The sequence below is a fragment of the Oryx dammah genome, unplaced genomic scaffold, assembly GCF_014754425.2.
Source record: "Oryx dammah isolate SB20612 unplaced genomic scaffold, SCBI_Odam_1.1 HiC_scaffold_8, whole genome shotgun sequence".
Classification (NCBI taxonomy): domain Eukaryota; kingdom Metazoa; phylum Chordata; class Mammalia; order Artiodactyla; family Bovidae; genus Oryx; species Oryx dammah.
The window spans coordinates 44,115,684-44,135,464 of NW_024070192.1; the positions used below are offsets into that span (position 1 = coordinate 44,115,684).

At 44.8% G+C, this 19,781-nt stretch overlaps 1 protein-coding gene across 2 annotated transcripts; it reads left to right on the plus strand.

The window, feature by feature from the left end:
- Positions 1 to 3,846: 3,846 nt before the first annotated feature.
- RNF135 (ring finger protein 135) lies at positions 3,847 to 19,393 on the plus strand. Of its 2 annotated transcripts, none has more exons than XM_040244000.1 (5): positions 3,847 to 5,362; positions 9,549 to 9,689; positions 12,799 to 12,958; positions 16,786 to 16,875; positions 17,794 to 19,393. In XM_040244000.1, the coding sequence occupies exons 1-5, from the start codon at positions 4,994 to 4,996 to the stop codon at positions 18,321 to 18,323; spliced, it is 1,290 nt and encodes a 429-aa protein (XP_040099934.1). In that variant the 5' UTR covers positions 3,847 to 4,993; the 3' UTR covers positions 18,324 to 19,393. The 2 variants fall into 2 exon arrangements, with proteins under 2 accessions (XP_040099934.1, XP_040099935.1); XM_040244001.1 differs by having other exon boundaries at positions 9,549 to 9,671.
- Positions 19,394 to 19,781: the final 388 nt, after the last annotated feature.

The following is a 19,781-nucleotide window of genomic DNA, read 5'->3' on the forward strand; positions in this document are numbered from 1 at the left end:
TACTGTTCATTTCAACTCAAGATTTTCTTGAAACTAAAGGAGTGCTTGCAAAATAGTCAACAGTCAAAGGCCTACGGCAGTGTGATTATGTTTTCTCACTGATGTCACACTGCATATGAAGGAGCTAATTTAGAAGTTCTAAGAAAAGGTTAATATGTGACTTAGCTAAGCAGTTACAAGAATTTGAGATGAAAACTTTAATAATACAAATCAGTGATAACATTTTTAAAAACACTCTATTTTGTATTGGGGTATAGCCAATTAACAATGTTGTGATAGTTTCAGGTGAACAGCAAAGGCCCTCAGCTACACATAAACATGTTTCCATTCTGCCTTAAACTCCCCTCACAACCAGGCTGCCCCATAACATTGAGCTGAGTTTCATGTGCTATTCAGTAGGTCCTTGTTGGTAATAACAATTTTATACACTCTTCTAACATGAATCAATATACAGAACACTTTAATTATAACCAGTAGTAAGGTAAATTGTTCAAAAAAGCTGTAAGAGGAATTTGCAGGACACTTTATTGATACTGAACTTGCTCTTAAATTTATGTAGTCTCCCTTTAATACTAGTTTACACTAGAGTTTGCAGATTTATTCAACTTGGAGAGGCACAGTTTTCAAACTAATATGCTTTTCTTTAAAGTTAAAGCAATTATCCCCAGAAGATGAAACAGTTAATGCAAATGTGATATTAAATGGTTCGTTTTCTTACTGTTTTGAAAATTTTCTTCGGGGTTCTAGATACAAGTCCTTTGACAGATAAAGGATTTGCAAATATTTTCCTCCAGTCTATAGCTTTTCATTCTTCTAACAGTGTCAGTTAAGTTTTTTTAAAATCAAGGCATTGAGGTCAGGGTTTGTGATTTCCTTCATTTAATGCAGATATTTGTTGGTGACAAAGTTTGGCATTAAAAATAGGGTGTTTGGCTTATATTTGGGTGTTTTGCATTCATGTAGAGTGGAAATATGGGTGATGTATGTTTGGTGAAAATTAATTAAGGGAAAACTAACCTGGAGTCAGGAGGCCAGAAGCGGGAAGCTCTATCAGGTACATACAACTCCATGACAGTACAGACCCCGATAGGAGAGATGTGACTTCCCTGGTGGCTCAGACGGTACAGCGTCTGTCTACAATGCAGGAGACCTGGTTCGATCCCTGGGTGGGGTAGATCTCCTGGAGAAGGAAATGGCAACCCATTCCAGTATTCTTGCTTGGAAAATCCCATGGACGGAGGAGTCTGGTAGGCTACAGTCCATGGGGTCAAAAAGAGTAGGACATGACTGAACGATTTCACTTTAAACCTCCAGTGGAGTGGAGGCGCACACAGTGAGTCAGAGTCCAGATGACTAAGATGCTACTGAGCGACTTCACTTCACTTTAGGAAGAGATGCACCTTGCATCGCCAGCAGGGAATGACACTGCTTTATTTCTACCAGCAGGGGGCAGAAAGATTTTTTTCCCCTTGCCTGGCAACAGCTCAGCCAATAAAAAGCCACTGTACTTCAAACTCCTCCAAAGGACCTTTTGTTTCTAGACGTCTCGCCCAACTTCCCCTCCTTCTTTATAATAAAAGAGTTTCCCGTCCTTTGCATAACTGGAGTTGATGTGGTTCACCATAGCTCCCTGTCCTGAATTGCAATTCTTTGCTGCTCCTTTTGCTACCCCTTTTGCTGGTAAAATAACTGGCTGTTTTATTATTTTAGGTTAGCAGTTTACTGATGTTTCCCCTGACAAAATATGCTTTGTCCCTGAAGTGAGAACAAAACAAAGAAAGGAGCCCTGACATAATATAATAATGGCAGGTGCATACAAACTCAAGACCCTTGTGCTTTCCCATCTGACTTAGCATTAGAGCTCAGCATCACAGGGATGTATATTAACATATCCACTCAAATTTAACAATGATGTCAGACTCTCTGATAGAAAATGAGTTTGATTTAACCAACTGGTTTAACTATGAGAACTGGCACAGCCAATTAGATTGTGTGGCATATATTTTACCTGTACTGAATGAGCTAATTTTGCAGCTCCAAACTTTCAAAGGAAATATATTTCAAGCATTTAAGATACAAGTATCTTTCAAAAAAATTAGATTAACAAAGGTCTATATAAATGGACAATATTCTAATCTCCTAGGCCTTTCTGAGTATATCATGTTAAACAATGTGCCTCTAAGTAAAAGAGTAACTGGTATAATTGATAGTGTCTGATCTGGGTTTAATCCCTGGGTCAGAAAGAGCCCGTGGAGAAGGGAATGGCAACCCACTCCACTAGTCTTGCCTGGAGAATTCCATGGACAGAGGAGCTTGGTGGGCTATAGTACATGGGGTTGCAAAGAGCTGGACACAACTGAGCTTTCACACTTTTTTCAAAGTCTTTTTAGCCTACCTCCCAGAAAATGAGAAAGTGGTTAATTCCAATAACTTTTGCAACACAGGTGGTTTCAAATTCTTTGCTTTCAACAAAAAAATAAAGGAAAATCTAATCAAGTTGTCAGCTGAGAGGTTATTAAAAATAATGTCTGGTGGTAGATCACTATGCCTTTTTTTCACATATAGATAGTGCAGACTTTGATGAGCAGCACTAAAGAGTATTTCTTGTCAATTCCAGTATTGGAAGTAGCCACAAATTTATATTATCTGGTACCTATATTCTGATCCCAGACAATATGGGGTGAAATAAAATACAGGACACTTTTCGTTCATTTCAACAGATAACAGAGATAAGGGGCCAGGTCTCTGCCATTCAGGTATTGCTATGTAAGCCTGCAAGTTCATTTGCCTCTTGGGGACTTTGCTTTTCCAGCTCTTGTATGTTATGTGTTTGTCATGCACATAGGACTAGAATAAGAGAGGAGGAAGAGAAAGCCCCACCAGGGCCAGGCGTGCTCCCTCAAGAAAACAGACTTTATTTTCATCCTGAAGTCTAGCAGGCAATGCGCTTTTAGCCAGTAGGGAGCAGTAAGGAAACAGTGGCACAGTTCTGCACTGTAATAACAATTTAAAAATCTAAGGGTGACTTAATTTTGGCTACATGTTAGAGGCATCTATGTGTGTGTGTGTGCTCAGTTGTGTCCGACTCTTTGCAGCCCCACGGCCTGCAGTCTACCGGGTTCCTCTGTCCCATGGAGTTTTCCAGGCAAGAATACAGGATAAAACCGGTGTCTCTTGCATCTCCTACACTGGCAGGTGGATTCTTTACCACTAGAGCCACCTGAGACGCCCCAGAATCATCTGGGTCAGGCTTTAAAAGCTACCCATGCCGGCTTTCCACCCTAGACAAAGAAAACAGACTTTAAAGCGCTTGCCAGCTACCTGCACCCAGTACTCTTCAATCCCTCAGGGCTTGATGGCGTAGCTGAATGACACCTAGTGGGCGCAGCTCAGAAAACAGTTCTTCGATCCTCTCCTTTTTTCTTCTCCAGAGAGTTGTCCAGGTCGCAATTTATTGGGGGTTGGGGAATATAACGGAGAAGGCACTGGCGACCCACTCCAGTACTCTTGCCTGGAAACTCCCATGGCCACGAGAACCTGGTAGGCTGCAGTCCATGGGGTTGCTAAGAGTCGGATATGACTGAGCTACTTCACTTTCACTTTTCACTTTCATGCACGGGAGAAGGAAATGGCAGCCCACTCCAGTGTTCTTGCCTGAAGACTCCCAGGGACGGGGGGAGCCTGGTGGACTGCCGTCTATGGGGTCGCACAGAGTCGGACACGACTGAAGCGACTTAGCAGCAGCAGCAGGGGAACATAAAGCTAATTTGGGGATATCAGCACATTTCTTTCTTTCTTTTTAAAAAATTTTATAGTTTTAATGAGCTGGCTTTTCTCTCTTTTTTAATTGGAGGATAGTTGCTTTACAATACTGTGTTGGTTTCTGCTGTACAAGAAGAATAATCTTTAAAGTACATATATATTCCCCTCCCTCTTGGGCCTCCCTCACATCACAGAGAACTGAGCCAAGCTCCCTTGGCTATACAGCAGCTTCCCACTAGCTATCTACTTCACACATAGTAGGGTATATATGCGGCTTCCCTGGTGGTTCAGCGGTAAAGAATCCTCCTGCAATGCAGGAGACAGCAAGTTCCATCCCTGGGTGGGGAATATCCCCTGGAGGAGGGCATGGCAACCCACTCCAGTATCCTTGCCTAAAAAAAAATACAGTTCATAGAGTCACAGTCGGACATGACTCAAGTCACTGACCACTGGCATGAATGTGTATATGTCAACGCTACTCTCTCAATTTCCCCGTCTTCTCCCCTCGCTGTGCCCACAAGTCCGTTCTTTGTGCCTGTCTCTATTCCCGCCCTGAAAATAGGTTCAACGGTACCATTTTTTTTTAGATTCTATATATATGTGTGTGTGTGTGCTGTTGTTTTTTGTTGTTCAGTTGCTCAGTTGTGTCCAACTCTTTGCGACCCCATGGACTGCAGCAGGCCAGGCTTCCTGGTCCTTCACCATCTCCCGGAGTTTGCTCAAACTCATGTCCATTGAGTCCATGATACCATCCAACCATCTCACCTCCTGCCTTTACTCTTTCCCAGCATCAGAGTCTTTTCCAATGAGTCAGCTCTTCGCATCAGGTGGCCAAAGTATTGGAGCTTCAGCTTCAGTCCTTCCAATGAAAATTCAGGGTTGATTTCCTTTAGGATTGGCTGGTGTGTGTGTTAATATACAGTATTTGTTTTTCTCTTTCTGACTTACTTCACTCTGTATAACAGGCTTTGGGTCACTACAGCCGGACTCAAATTCCTTTCTGTTTATGGCATCGGCGTGTTTCTAGCGACTTGGGGCGAGCTAATTTCCCAGTGAGCTCGCAGGGGGACTGGAAAAAGGAAACGAGGGTGGACCTGAGCGTCAGCGAAAGAGGAGCGAACAGGCAGAGAGCGAGGGAGGAGCCGGCGAAGACGTAACCTGGAGCCGGCGGTCCCCACGTGGCCCCGACTTCCGCGCGCCCGCGCCGGTGGGCGGAGGCGGCCTGGGGACCATGGCGGGCCTGGACGCGGGCCTGGACGCGGGCCCGGCGATTCCCGTGTGGCTGGCGGAGGACGACTTGGGCTGCATCATCTGTCACGATCTGCTGGCCTGGCCCGCCACGCTGCCCTGCGGCCACACTTTCTGCCGCGAGTGCCTGCTGGACCTGTGGGCCGCGAGTCGCGGCCGGTTCTGCCCCACCTGCCGCGAGGGTGCCCCCAGGCCGTCGCAGCTGCGGAAGAACACAATGCTGGAGGACCTGGCGGAAAAGTACAGGCTGGCGGCGCGAGAGCTGGAGGGCCTGAGCCCATACCCCGGCCCGGAGCCGGGTCCGGCACCTCGCCCAGCGCCCCGACCCGGGCGCCCCACGGCGCAGCTGCGGGTAGGGAGGCGGGACCAGCGGTTGCCCTCTGCTCTCCGCTCATCCGCGCCGCCTGCACCGCGGTACCCACAGGGCGCTTCCTCTCTTCCTGTTTGTTTCTCCTTTCACTTTAGTTTTTTCAGGCTGTACATAGAACCCGTTCTTCGGAAGGCTCAGAGAAATATGAAGAAGCAGGAGAAACAAAATCCAAATCTGAAATCCTATCAACTAAAGTGCTATCTACCCTGGACTATTTCCACTTATTTCCAGTCTTTCTGCAGCCTCTCTCTCTGACGATTTTTAATTGTGCTAAAATATGTTTACGTTATATAACATAAAATTTGCCATGTAACCATTTTTAAATGTACCGTTCAGTGGCATTATATTTGCATTGCTGTGCAATGATCAACACTACCTAGTTCCAAAACTTTTTCATCACCACAAACAGTAATTCTGTACCCATGAAGCGATGACCTCTCCCTTCCCTCCAGCCCGTGGTACCTCCTCATCTACTCTCTTTCTCTATGACTTGGCCTACTCTATGTATTTCATACAAGTGGAATCATGGAGTATTTGCCGGTTCGTTTCTAGCCTTGGCTTCTTTCAGTTACTATACCATTTTCAAGATTCATTTGTGTTGGAGCATATATCTGAAATTCATTCCTTTTTCTTTTTTTTTTTTTTAACTATTCATTCATTTGTTTATTTTCGGTTGCACCGGATCTTCATTGCTATTCTCAGGCTTTCTAGTTGTGAGTGGGGGCTACTGTCTAGTTGCGATGTGAAGGCTTCTCATTGCGGTGGCTATTCTTGTTGCTGAGCCTTGCCTCTAGGGTATGCAGGCCTCAGAGCCTGGCCTGCTGCAGTCCATGGGGTCGCAAAGAGTTGGACACAACTGAGCAACTCTCTCAGGCTCTAGAGCACAGGCTCAGAAGTTGTTGGGCAGGAGCTTAGTTGTTTTGAGGCAGGGGGAATCTTCCCAGACCAGGGATCGAACCCAGGTCCCCTAAATTGGCAGGCAGATTCGTATCCACTGGGCCACCAGGGAGGTCCGAAATTCATTCCCTTTTTTGTGGCTGAATGATAATTCCCTTATTTGATTATACCACTCTTTTTTTTTTTTTAATCCATTCAAACATTGATGGACATTTGGATTGTTTCCACCTTTTGGTTATCATAAGTAACATTGCAGTGAACATTGGTGTACAGATATCGAAGTTCCTATTTTCAGTTCTTTCCGGTAGGAGCAGAATTGTTGGCCCACGTGACAGGTCTGTGTTTAGCTAACTGAGGAACAGCCAAACTGCATTCCACACAGCAACAATATTTTGCATTCCCATTAACAAAGTAGAAAGGTTCCAGTTCTCAACTTTTGCTCCAGGGACTTATGTCTATTTGCTCCTCCTCTGTTAACCACTGGGACTTAGGGTATTGTCAGTTTACACCATGCTCTTTTGCCCCGGGCACCTGCAAGGTTGACTCCTTTTGCAGCATTTCTGAGCAATGCCCACCACCTCTCTGGGCTGAGCTCCAAGTTAGGTGAAACAAAGATGAATGAGCACCCTGTGTCATTTCTTCAGACAGCCCCGAGCCTGGTTAGGACAGACATATGCAATGGTTTGGGAATAAGATCTCTTCTGTGTCTTTGGGAACCAGGACCAGAGTTTCATGCTAGAAATTTTCAGTACTGTCACTGAGCCAGGAAGGGAATGAGGTGAGTGCAGGTCAGAATGTCACAAAGCTTCCTACTGCCAGGTTGTGTTTTTTTGAGTCAGTGATTGCCAGAGTTCTGCCTCAAAAAGTTGGTTCTGACAGTTTTTGCTTGTTTTGTGATGCTTCTGTGTGTGATGTGTTGGGGCAGGGTAGGGACTGATGGAGGGTCAGAAAGCTTGGAGCTATCTACTTTTTTTTTTTTTTTTTTTCAAAAAATAATTAATAGACTTTACTTTTTAGAGCAGTTTTAGATTTATAGAAAGTTCAGCAGATAGTACAGAAAGTTCCCTTATTCCCCTCACAGTTTTCCTTATTATTACTCTCTTGCATTAGTTTGGTTCCTTTGTTACAATTTATGAACCAGTATTTAAAATTTTTATTTATTTTTTTGGCTGCACTGGGTCTTCATTGCTGCCCATGGGCTTTCTCTAGTTGTGTTGAGTGGGGGCTACGCTCTAGTTTCAGTGCTTGTGCTTCTCATTGCGGTGGCTTCTCGTTGTGGAGCAGGGGCTCTAGGGTATGGGGGCTCTGGCTGTGGTGCACAGGCTTACTTGCCCCGTGGCGTGTGGAATCTTCCGGGACCAGGGGTCAATCCCCTGCATTGGCAGGCAGATTCTTAACCACTGGACCACCAGGGGAGTCCCGTGAACCAATATTGTTACACTGTCATTTACTAAAATCCATAGTTGCAGTTGGCTCTGTGTTGTACCATTCTGTGCATTTGGACAAATGCACGAAGTCAGGTATCTGCAGTTATAGTTGTACTGCCTTCAAAACCCCCTGAGCCCCAGCTTTGTGTATCCCCTCACCCGTTGCCAACCCCTGGCAACGACTGATTTTTTTTGCTATCTCTTTGGCTTTTCCAGAATGTCATACCATTGGCATCATACAGTATCTAGCTTTCTCAGACTAGTTTCTTTCACCAAACATAATTAAGATTTGTGGCTTGACTGCTCATTTCTTTTTATTGCCAAATAATATTCCATTGCATACATGTCCCACAGTTTGTCTATTCACCTTTTAATGGACATATTGGTTGCTTCCTTTTTTTTTTTTTTCCCTTATAATTAAAGCTGTTTTCTTCTCTTTGGTTATAAATACAGCATTGGAAGTTCCCTAGTGGTCTAGTGGTTAGGATTCAGCGCTTTCACTGCCGTGGCCCAGGTTCTATCCCTGGTCATGGGACTGAGACCCTACAAGCTGAGCTGTGTGGCCACAGATGAATAAATACAGCATTATCCCTCAGGTCCTTAAAACTATTTGTTAGTATAGTGACTGAATATACTTTGCATTGGCTTTCAGATTACAATTGTTTATGGATGGTAGGATATTGGATGATTTAAAATGTTTCTTCTTTCAATTCTGTGCATTTTCTACATTCATCACGATAAGTGTGCAGTTTTATGGATAGAAAAAGCACCAACACTTACTTATAAAAGTTTTTAATTTGCTCAAGTGTCTAGATAAGGGCTCCACTCCAGAATTCCCGCTGCCAGAATGTTTAGGAGTGAGACCTGGGTATACAAGAGCAATCAATGTTACCAGTGGTCAGCCACCTTCCTCTGAAAATTAGTCTGCATATGGAGTCTGAAACACATGCTGTTTTGAGGGACATAAGTGCTTCTTAGAGATGAAAAATTAGTTCCAGTTTTTGAGGTTCCAGCATAATTTAAAAAGTGAGAGCTGTCCCCCCAAAGTTATTAAAAACTGGTTTATTTAGAGTAGAATAATGAAAATCTTGTATTTCTGTGGTTCTATGTAGGACCACTTTGGGAGGTAGTTCAGATTTCTCCAATGACTTCTGGGCCCCGCCTGCCTCTGATGATGGTCACCAGGTCTTGAGGTTGTTGCCAGAATATGTTAGTGGCCAAACTTCCTCCCACTCTCAGCCAGGCAGCTGCTCAGATGAAGCTCTGGAAGCAGAGTTGTTTAGCATTCTCGTCTGAATGTTTCTTTAAATGTGAAGGACGCCAATAAACAAAAAGAGCTTGCATCTGTACAGCAATCTAGAATCTCCACGATCCTTTCATAGTAGATGCTTTTCACTGTTAAAGGGAACTAGGGGTGGTCGCTTTAATTTTTGAAAGGAGTGGTGAAGACACAGGATGAGTCAGAGGTGAGAGTGGAGCTGAAGCCTGAGCCAAATGCCTTCCACTCAACTTACCAGCTGCCACCTGCACGAAATCTCCAGGCTCCCACCCTGCTTCCTCTCTGACTTCCCCAGTTCAAAATGACCCCAGTCTTCCCTTCATGCCTCACTCCCACCCCCCACTCCCCTGGCCCCATCTGATGGATGAACGCTGCTTCCCTGTTACGGCTACTGGACAGCCAGCAGGGGGACGCGGGAATGCGGAAAGTCCGAGGACTTTACCTCCTTTTCCTCTAGACATTTTTGTCACTTCCTTGCCCGCTTCCTTTATCCAGTGTTTACGGCTCCCTCTGTCTAGAGCTGGTTCCCGGGTCCAGCTTTGTGTTCTGCTTTGCTCTTTTAAAGGTGGAGGCACCGAGGAGCGTCACAGAAGTTGACCGGGAGCTGGCAAAGCTGGTGGGACGGCTCATAGAGATTGTCAGGAACCTTCAGAGTCCGAGACACATCCCAGAATCTGAACCAGATGAAGTGAGCATTCTGGCTATTGTAGGCTCATCTGGGAGAAGAAAGGATGTGCCAGGGGGTGGGGCTAGGGACAACTCCCTGGAACCGCTGGGAAGCAAGATGAATATGTTTGCCCTTGAAGGATGCGCTAAATCCCAATCTTTCACCTTGCTCTTCACTACCCAACACAGATAATTGGGAGTTTGGAATGTTTGAGGTGAGGTGTGAAGGCATCCATCCTTACCACTCCACGTAACCAGCTTACTCCCTGAAGATCACCAGTGACCTCTATGCAAATCCTCCAGACCTTCTAGCTTTTATTTTCATTGGCCTTTCAGCTGCCTATGACATAGTTGACCACAGCATCATTCTTTTTTTTTTAATTTTTTAAAAATTCTGTATGATTTTTAAAAGTTACACTTCATTTACAGTTGTTACAAAATATAGGCTGTGTTTCCAGTGTTGCACAACACATCCTCATAGCCTGTCTCACACCCAGTAGTTTTTACCGCTCACTCCTGTGCCCCCGTGTTGCCTCTCTCCCCACTCTCCCCACTGATTTGTTTTTTAATATTTATATATATTTAATATATATATTTACAAAACACTTTACAAAACACTGTGTAATAGCTGAATATATTTAAAAGAAAATGTGTTTTTGAAACCTGTTCTGCCATGACCAGAGATAAAAGATCTTTGTCTTCCCCCTTTTTTTCTTTTAAAAAAAAAAATTATTTTTGGAGTACAGTTGCTTCACAGTGTTGTGTTTGTTTCTGCTGTACAACACAGTGAATCAGCTACACGAATACATATATTCCCCCCTCTCTCTTGAGCCTCCCTCCCATCCTCCTCCCATCCCACCCCTCTAGGTCATTAGAGAGCACCCAGCTGAGCTCCCTGTGCTATACAGCAACCTCCCACTAGCTATTGCTAACCACAATATATATATTGTGGATCAGTGTATCTGTATATCAGTGAGTCTGCTTCTTCTCACAACTTCATTCTTGAAGCTTCCTTTCCCCTTAGCTCTGAGATATGAGTATTCCAGTTTTGCCCCATGTCTCTCTGGCTGCTCCTTTTCTGTCTGTTTGGCAGGTTTACTCTCCTCTGCTAAGCAGTGAAATGCTTGGATTCCTCAAGGCTGAGTTGTAGGTCACTGTCTCTTTCCCTCAGATGGCCCTGTCCACACCTGTGGCTTTCATTACCCACCCTGTGCACAAATGTAGCTTCAGTCTGGACCCTCCTCTGATCTGGTGTCTTCCTTCTTATCTTTTCCTCTTGGCATCTCAGAGGCACATCACACTTAATCCATCCTGAGCTGTCTCTCCTCTAGGTACCCCGTCTGAGCAGCTGACCCTGTAACCATTCCAAGTGCCCAAGTCAGAAAGCTGAGGATCATGTTGCCCTACTCCATCACCTGGCTAAACATCTCTTGAACCTATTTACTATTCTGGAGCTCCTTAAAAACATCTCTAATCCAATCCTATGACCATCTCTGATCTGGATTTCTACCAATGCCTCCTAATCACTCCATTCTGTTCCCACTATAGAGTCACACTTCTTCTCATCATGGGGCCCATACCATGGAATGTTCTTCTTTTCCCCTGTCATGTAGGTCATGCCTGCTCATCCTTCAGACCCCGACTAGATTGTCACTTCCTTGAAGAAGCCTTCACTGATTTCCTTGAACAAGTCAAGTTCCCTTACTAGAGGCTCTCATGTATGTGATTCCATGTACCTTTCATTTGCAGCAATTGTCAGACTTGTGACTTGATAGTGATTGATACCATAATTTATTGTCTTTCGTTCCTCTTCCTAAGCACTGGACTCTAAGCTCTAGGAGGGCAGAGACCTTGATGACTTTTGTTCTTTTGTTCATTTCTGTTTTCCCAGGGCTGGCACAGTGCTGGGGACATAGTAAGTGCTCAGTAAATACCCAGAGTATTTGAATGTGTGAATAAATGGGTCCTCAGGGATGCAGTGTGTTGGGGCAGAAAGTCTGAGAGTTTGTCAGTCCTGATGTGGTTACTCACTAGTGTTATGACCTTGGGCCAGTCATTTCATTTTTCTGAGTCTCAGGCTTCTATCTGTAAAACAACAACAGATGATCTGTGGCCTGCTCCTCATTGGTTTAACGGGGAGATTTTTTAAAAAATATCTTGTTTTAAAATGTCCTTAAGCAATGTGAAAATGTGGGACAATCAAATTAACTGTGGCAATTTAGTTAACTAACCCTAACCGTAACCCTGGAAATGGTGACCCATTCCAGTATTCTTTCCTAGAAAATTCCATGGATAGAGGAGGCTGATGGGTTACAGTCCATGGGGTCGGACAGGACTGAGCACACACATACACACACACACACACAGCCCTAACCTTCTTTTGCAAAATGGGGGTAACAAACCTATCTTGGAAGGTTGTTAGGCAGTTAGAGGTGAGCAGTGGAAAATACGCAAGAGGTGGTACCTACTCCTGTTATGACTGATGAAAAGAATGGGAAATGGATTTTCCTAAGTTGGGAAGGAAAGTCAAGTGCTGGAGGTAGGAAGGTGGTGAGCAGATGAGAGGCTGTGCTGGGGAAAAACAGGACCTGAAGGTAAAGAAAATCAGAGAGTGTGTGTTGGAGGCCCCAGAGACTGAATGCAGGCAACATGATAGCCTTGGCCCAGGGGAAGAGTTATTATGATAAGATGATAGCAGTCGGGGGAAGACTATTTCAGCCTCTGTGGCTTATCTTAGTGACTATCTGTATTATTTATTTTGTAAGGCCCCTATAAGATGGGCCTAAAACTTTAAAACTTTTGGAGGGGTATGAGCTAAGAATTCTGTATCTGTTGTACAAAATACTAGAAAATACTTAGCAGTTTAAGAACCGCAACCCATCCATAACCCCATCACCCAGAAATCGCTACTCTCTAATATCATTGCCATAATAATGCATTCCAGATTGTTTTCAAGGCACGTATTTTGAGGGCCTAATTATATTTTGAAAAACCTGTTGGGAGGTAAGTAGAAAATTATAGATGGTTGGCAGGACTGAAATATATTTGATGCATTCTTTAGAAGGTTTTCTTTCTTCCTTCCTTCCTTCCCTCTCCCTTCCCCCTCCCTCTCTCTCCCTTTGTTTCATTCTGTTCTTATTCATCAATAGACTTTGTTGGAAGGGGTGGACCTTTCCTTGGCTTCTCCCAAAGTGAGTTCCAGCCCACCTGAGCAAAAAATGAAAGATATTCTCCATGACCTAGAAGAGATCCAAGAAAAATTACGAGAAAACTTCACGCAGAAAGGGGCCCTTGAAGAGCAAACACAGGGTGAGTTGATGTTATTTGGTAGAGGAGGTTTGATTATGGAAGCCGGGCCAGTGTCCCATGGCTTCCTTTTGAGGGAACAGGATCTCTGAGCCCAGCTGCTGTTCCCTGGGATGTGAATGAGGAAGGAGTGGGCTGAGCTATTTTTGTGGCTGGATGTGTTTTTGGACCTGACTGGAGGTGTGATATAACACAGGCCCTTAATACACAGAAACTCATTTTCTAAGACCTATAAATCCAGAACCTAGACCTGATTTTGCTAGCTCACTGCACACCTGTGTTATTCTACTTGAGGAGATTCAGAAATAGGTGGCTTTTTAATTTTTCACTAGTAAATGTCTTATTAATGAAGAATGCAACTTTGTATACAGTTCTATTCAACTATAATCTCTGGTGGGTGTGTTAACATGTTAAGTAGTAACAACGTAGATTATAACAGAAGTTTGCTGGGGTCCCAGTGGGTAAGAATCCACCTGCCAATGCAGGGGAAACTGATTCAATCCCAGGTCAGGGAACTAAGATCCCACATGCTGAGAAGTAACTAAGCCTGTGCAATACAACTACTTAGCCTCTGCTCTAGAGCCCGAGAACCATGACAACCGACGCCCGCACTCCCTAGAACAAGAGAAGTCACCACGGTGAGAAGCCTGAGACCGCAGTGAGAGTAGCCCCCATTCACTGCAACTTCAGAAATAAAATAGTTTTTTAAAAAATTTAACTTAGAAAATTCAAGTAAGTCTTAGCGAGTACAATTTTTATTATCTTGGCTATTTTTTTTTTTTAAGCTCATTCCGCTGTAGGGGAAAAAGGAGTCGTTTTTTGCGGGGTCGGGGTGGGGGGGTGTCAAGGCACATGGAGTCTTAGTTTTCCTGACCTGGGATAGAACTTGCAACCCCTGCACTGGAAACTCAGAATCTTAACCATGGGACTTCCAGTTGTCGTTGTGGACCTCCAGGGAAGCCCCTGTTTTGGGTGTTTTGATTTTGATTGTTTGGACCAGTCCAGGGCAGCTTTAAAACACAGGATCTGAATATTTCCTGAAACATCATTCCCTGGAGTTCTCAAAAGATTGTTTTTAAGACAATAGATTAGCTGTTCTTCAAGTCAGCACTTTAACAGCTGCTAAGCAATTTGGCCTCCTCACAATGATTTCCTTTGACCCTATGTAAATAGATGGGGAAACAGTGGAAACAGTGTCAGACTTTATTTTTTTGGGCTCTAAAATCACTGCAGATGGTGATTGCAGCATTGAAATTAAAAGACGCTTACTCCTTGGAAGGAAAGTTATGACCAACCTAGATAGCATATTCAAAAGCAGAGACATTACTTTGCCGACTAAGGTCCGTCTAGTCAAGGCTATGGTTTTTCCTGTGGTCCTGTATGGATGTGAGAGTTGGACTGTGAAGAAGGCTGAGCGCCGAAGAATTGATGCTTTTGAACTGTGGTGTTGGAGAAGACTCTTGAGAGTTCCTTGGACTGCAAGGAGATCCAACCAGTCCATTCTGAAGGAGATCAGCCCTGGGATTTCTTTGGAAGGAATGATGCTAAAGCTGAAACTCCAGTCCTTTGGCCACCTCATGCAAAGAGTTGACTCATTGGAAAAGACTCTGATGCTGGGAGGGATTGGGGGCAGGAGGATAAGGGGACAACAGAGGATGAGATGGCTGGATCGCATCACGGACTCGATGGACGTGAGTCTGAGTGAACTCCGGGAGTTGTTGATGGACAGGGAGGCCTGGCGTGCTGTGATTGATGGGGTCTCAAAGAGTCGGACACGACTGAGTGACTGAACTGAACTGAACTGAAATAGACCATGAGCTGCTGTGGAAATCACGCAGCCTAAACAGCACAGTGTTTCTCGAGACATGGCCCTGTATAACACTAGAAAGAATGCAGATAATCTCCAGTTTGTTAGCCTATGTTGTTATTTTTTTTTCTTATGTGTTTTTTCTGATTTTGATATCAATATTATGCTCACTTCATAGTATTAATTAAAAATCTTCTCACCCTTAAAAAATGAAAATTCAGAATCCAGGCCCCGTTGCCAAACTATTGAGCTAGCATCTCTGGGACTGAGTACCAAGGATTTGTATTTGTACCAACTTTGCAGGGGATTGTAATGCGCACTACAGTTTTGATGACCATTTTGGGCTTACCCAGTATGGGTGATTATTTGTAATACAAATTTAATTATTGAGGAGTGCAGTTGCCCCTTGAACCCATGAGGACTAGGGGCACCAAACACCCATAAAGCCGAAAATCTGACTATAACTTTTCACTGCCCCAAAACTTAACTACCAGTAGCCTACTGTTGACTGGAAGCCATACTACAGCATGAACAGTTGATTAACACATACTTCGTATGTTTTGTGTACTATACACTATGTTCTTACAGTAAAGTCGGTTAGAATAAAAGAAAATGTTATTAAGAAAAGCATAAGGAAGAGAAAATACATTTACAGCACTGTACTGTATCTGTCTACACTGTAAGTTTACATCATCCGACTCTTAGGTTCAGTTTATCCTGCTATCACTTCAGGATACAAATGGGGAAGATTTCACCTTCATAGTCCACGTCCTAGCATTTCCCTTACTTTCCCTTCTGCCACTTACTTTGGTCATTGTAAGCACACAGTAGCTTTAAGGTAATAATAACATTTACCACAGTTTGGGGTTAGCGCGTGCTCAGTCACTCAGTCGTGTCCAGCTCTTTGTAACCCCATGGGTTGTACCCTCCCAGGTTCCTCTATCCATGGGATTGTCCTGGCGAGAATCCTGGAAGGGGTTGCCATTTCCTCCTCCAGGGGATCTTCCTAAACCAGGGATTGAAGCCTCATCTCCTGAGGCTCCTGCATTGGCAGATGGATTCTTTACCACTGAGCCACCTGACAAGCCTTGGGATTAGCAGGTATAACTATTATATATAGGATGGATAAACAACAAGGCTCTACTGTATAGGGCAGGGAACTATATTCAGTAGCCAGTGATGAATCATAACGGAAAAGAATATGAACAAGAATATATATATGCATACATGAATCACTTTGTTGTATAGTAGAAATTAACACTGGAGAACGCAATGGCACTCCACTGCAGTACTCTTGCCTGGAAAATCCCATGGACGGAGGAGCCTGGTAGGCTGTAGTCCATGGGGTTGCTAAGAGTCGGACACGACTGAGCGACTTCCCTTTCACTTTTCACTTTCGTGCATTGGAGAAGGAAATGGCAACCCATTCCAGGGTTCTTGCCTGGAGAATCCCAGGGACGGGGGAGCCTGGTGGGCTTCCATCTATGAGGTCGCAGAGTCGGACACGACTGAAGCGACTTAGCAGCATCAGCAGCAGAAATTAACACAACACTAAATCAACTATACTTCAATAAAATGAAAACAGAACTTCAGTATATTGAGAGGGAATAGGTAACAGCAGTTGTGATGAGTCTCATATCAACTCGTGTTTCCCAGTTTAATAATGATTTAAAGCATTGACCTGAGGTCATGGAGATTCTGGGGGTGAGGGTGCTGTGATCTCCTAGAACCATATTAGTTAATTTATTTGATAGATATGCATGAAATACTTCCTATGTACCTGGCAATGGGCAATGTAGAATACAGAGATGAATAAAATCTCTGCCAGCAAAGAGCTTAGGACTCAGTGGGGGAAAAAAGTCCACAGTAAGAACATGGGACTAGATACACCTAAGCTGGATGTACTGATGATGAGAAAGACAAGCTGTGTGTGTTGATCACGATGTTTGGATATCTTCTACGTGCATTTTTTTTTTTTTTTTGATGAGACTGTCTCCCTCTCCTAATATTTTTGATTCCATAGTTGAACTCCCAGAAGTTCCATCTTCTTCCTCATGCCCACTGCCTGACCAGAGCCGCTTTGCACCCAAGAAGGCTTCCTCGTTTGCTCGATGTAAGTATATGATCTGCCTACAACTTGGGTTTGGCTTGGCGGAGCAAGGAGCTGCTTTTGTGTCCATCTCTCTGCTGTTAGACCCCTTGGCTAGTTCCTCTACACCTGGCCTCTCCCCATGGGGAGCTGATGACAAAGGCAAAAGGGGTTGAAGACTCCCAAATTCCAGGTTGAGCCAGATCAGTGAGTTCTCAGAACCCTGGCAACCTTTGGGCATTCAACTGCCAATGCCCCAACCTGGCTAAACTACTATCGCTGCCCCAGTCTGGAATAATCCTTGAGGGCACAGATCCTGGAGCCAACTGCTCCGCTCACTAGGCTGTCTGATCTTGGAGAAGTCATGTAATCTCTCAGAGCCTCAGTTCCCTCATCTGTAAGACGGAGATAGTGGTACTTACTTCCTTGTGGGATTGTCATCAGGGTAAGTGAGTAAACGTGTGTAAATATGAGTTTCAGTAGGAATGCCGAGTATTAGCAGTTATTTACTCCCTTAGTGGAAAACAGTATGGAATATACAAAATGAATAAGACATGAGCCTTAATCAGGAAGCTTAGTGTAACCAGAGAGATGAATAATCATCAATCACTCCACTACAGATAGAAAATGGTTAAGTATCACTAGTGATCAGGTAAAGCATTAGGGGAAAAGCAAAAGGTGACTTTCGTGGGGTGGGCTTCACAGACAGCTTCCTGAAAGAAGGCTAAGTAGAAATGAAGGTGGGAGAGGGGAGTACTGTTACTAGAACAGCATCAGGGGTATGTATAACAAGCTTCCACTGTAAGTTGACATTCTGACTGTAATGCTAATATAAGAAAAACTGTATCGCATTCAAAGATACACAGCTGCTTTTTGCTATTTGAGGACCTCGTAGCATGAACCATCAGAGCTGACTGGTCATGTTCTGTTTTTTCCCCCCAGGGGCCATCAGTCCAACCTTCGAGCTTGAGAGCCTCTCCTGTAATCTAAAGGTGTCCATGGATCACCGGACAGTGACTGTGTCTGATTGCCCGATGTTCTATGCCTGGAGTCCCGAGAGGTTTGCCTCCAGCCAGGCTTTATGTTCTCAGCCCCTCTCTTCTGGGCAGCATTACTGGGAAGTGGACACTCAGCATTGTAACCACTGGGCAGTCGGGGTGGCTTCACGGGGGATGAAGCGTGACCAGATCCTGGGAAGGACCATGGACTCCTGGTGTGTAGAGTGGAAAGGGACCAGTGGGCTCTCTGCGTGGTGCATGGTCAAGGAAACTGTCCTCGGCTCAGACAGACCTAGTGTGGTGGGCATCTGGCTGGACCTTGAGGAGGGAAAACTTGCCTTCTATTCCAAGGCAGATCAGGCGAAGCCTCTGTTTGAGTGCCCAGTCTCTGTCTCTTTTCCTCTACACCCTGCCTTCTGGCTGTATGGCTTATACCCTGGAAATTCTCTGACCATAAGGCAAATGAATGTGTAAACATTCCCTGGATGTTAAAACACATCGATTTCCTGGTCTCTCTGACTTTCAGCAGGGTGGCAACTTAAGAATCCCTCTTCCAGCACTCCCCTGGTGGTCCAGACAGTTAGGAATCCACCTGCCAGTGCAGGGGACACGGGTACAATCCCTGATTCCCGAAAGATCCCACACGCCACAGAGCAACTAAGCCAGTGCGCCACATCTACTGAGTGCTGGAGCCGTGGAGCCCATGCTCGGCCACAAGAGAAGCCACCACAATGAGAGAACCACACACCCCAAGGAAGAGTAACTCCTGCTCACCGCAACTGGAGAAAGCCTGCACACAGCAACCAAGACCCTGCGTGGCCAAAAATAATTTTTAAAAATAAAGAAATTGCAAACAATAAAGGAATGAACTTTCAAAGTTAAGGGATGCAAAGTAACTGTTTAATTCGGCTAACTTGCCTTGTTCAAACCCTGCAAAGGATATCCAAAGAAAGGATAGGCTCTTGAGTAGGAGATAACATCTAAGCCCTTGGAATATCCTGCCTGATAAGACTGTCTTTATCGGAGGCCCTTGGGCCACACAGTATCAGCTTGATCTCTGGAGGAGCTGGAAACTAAGATCAGCCGTATGAGCAGTGATTCTGCCTACAGAATAAAGTGACTCAGTCGTGTCCGACTCTGCGACCCCATGGACTGTAGTCTGCCAGGCTCCTCCATCCATGGGATTTTTCAGGCAAGAATGCTGGAGTGGGTTGCCATTTCCTTCTCCAGGGAATCTTCCCGACTCAGGGATTGAACCCAGATCTCCCTCATTGCAGGCAGACTCTTGATCATCTGAGCCACCGGGGAATCTTGTCTCCCGTGGGCCAATCAAGGCCTTGGACCCCGAGTCTTGGATGTGCTTCTCTGGTTGGCAGTATTCCACGTGTATTGTCACACATCATGCTGGGAAAACTAAGCTGTGGCCCTATAACTCCACTGAGAGAAGGGTGGGGTCTCCCAACCCCTCCCTTGTGTGCCTTTTTCTATTCCTGGTTTTAACCTGTATCCTTTCATTGTAATAAACTGTAATCACAAGTATAGCAGCTTTGCTGAATTCTGTGAGTCCTTCCAGTGAATCACTGACAATGAGATTGATTTTAGGGGACCTCCTCCCCACCCACAAGGGGCATGCTATCAAGCAAACATTCAGTGGCTTCAAACAACACACATTTATAATCTCAAAGCTTCTATGGGCCAGAGTCAGGGTAGGCATAGCTGAGGCTTCTGTTTTGGAGTCTTGAAAGCTGCAGTCAGAGTGTGAACTGGGGCCGGTGACAGGGAGGCTCCCCTGGGGAAGGACTTGCTTCCAAGCTCACGTGGTTGTTGGCAGCATTCAGTTCCTTGTGGGCTGTCAGACTGAGGACCCCAGTTCCTTACCCAGTGGGCCTCTGCAACATAGCTGCTTACTTCATCGAAGCCAACGAGGGAGAT

Coding starts and splice junctions, on each gene's coding strand:
- RNF135 (XM_040244000.1), top strand. CDS start 4,994: ATGGCGGGCCTGGACGCGGGCCTGGACGCGGGCCCGGCGATTCCCGTG. Junction 12,959..16,785: donor CCTTGAAGAGCAAACACAGG/GTGAGTTGATGT, acceptor TTGATTCCATAG/TTGAACTCCCAGAAGTTCCA. Junction 16,876..17,793: donor GGCTTCCTCGTTTGCTCGAT/GTAAGTATATGA, acceptor TTTTCCCCCCAG/GGGCCATCAGTCCAACCTTC.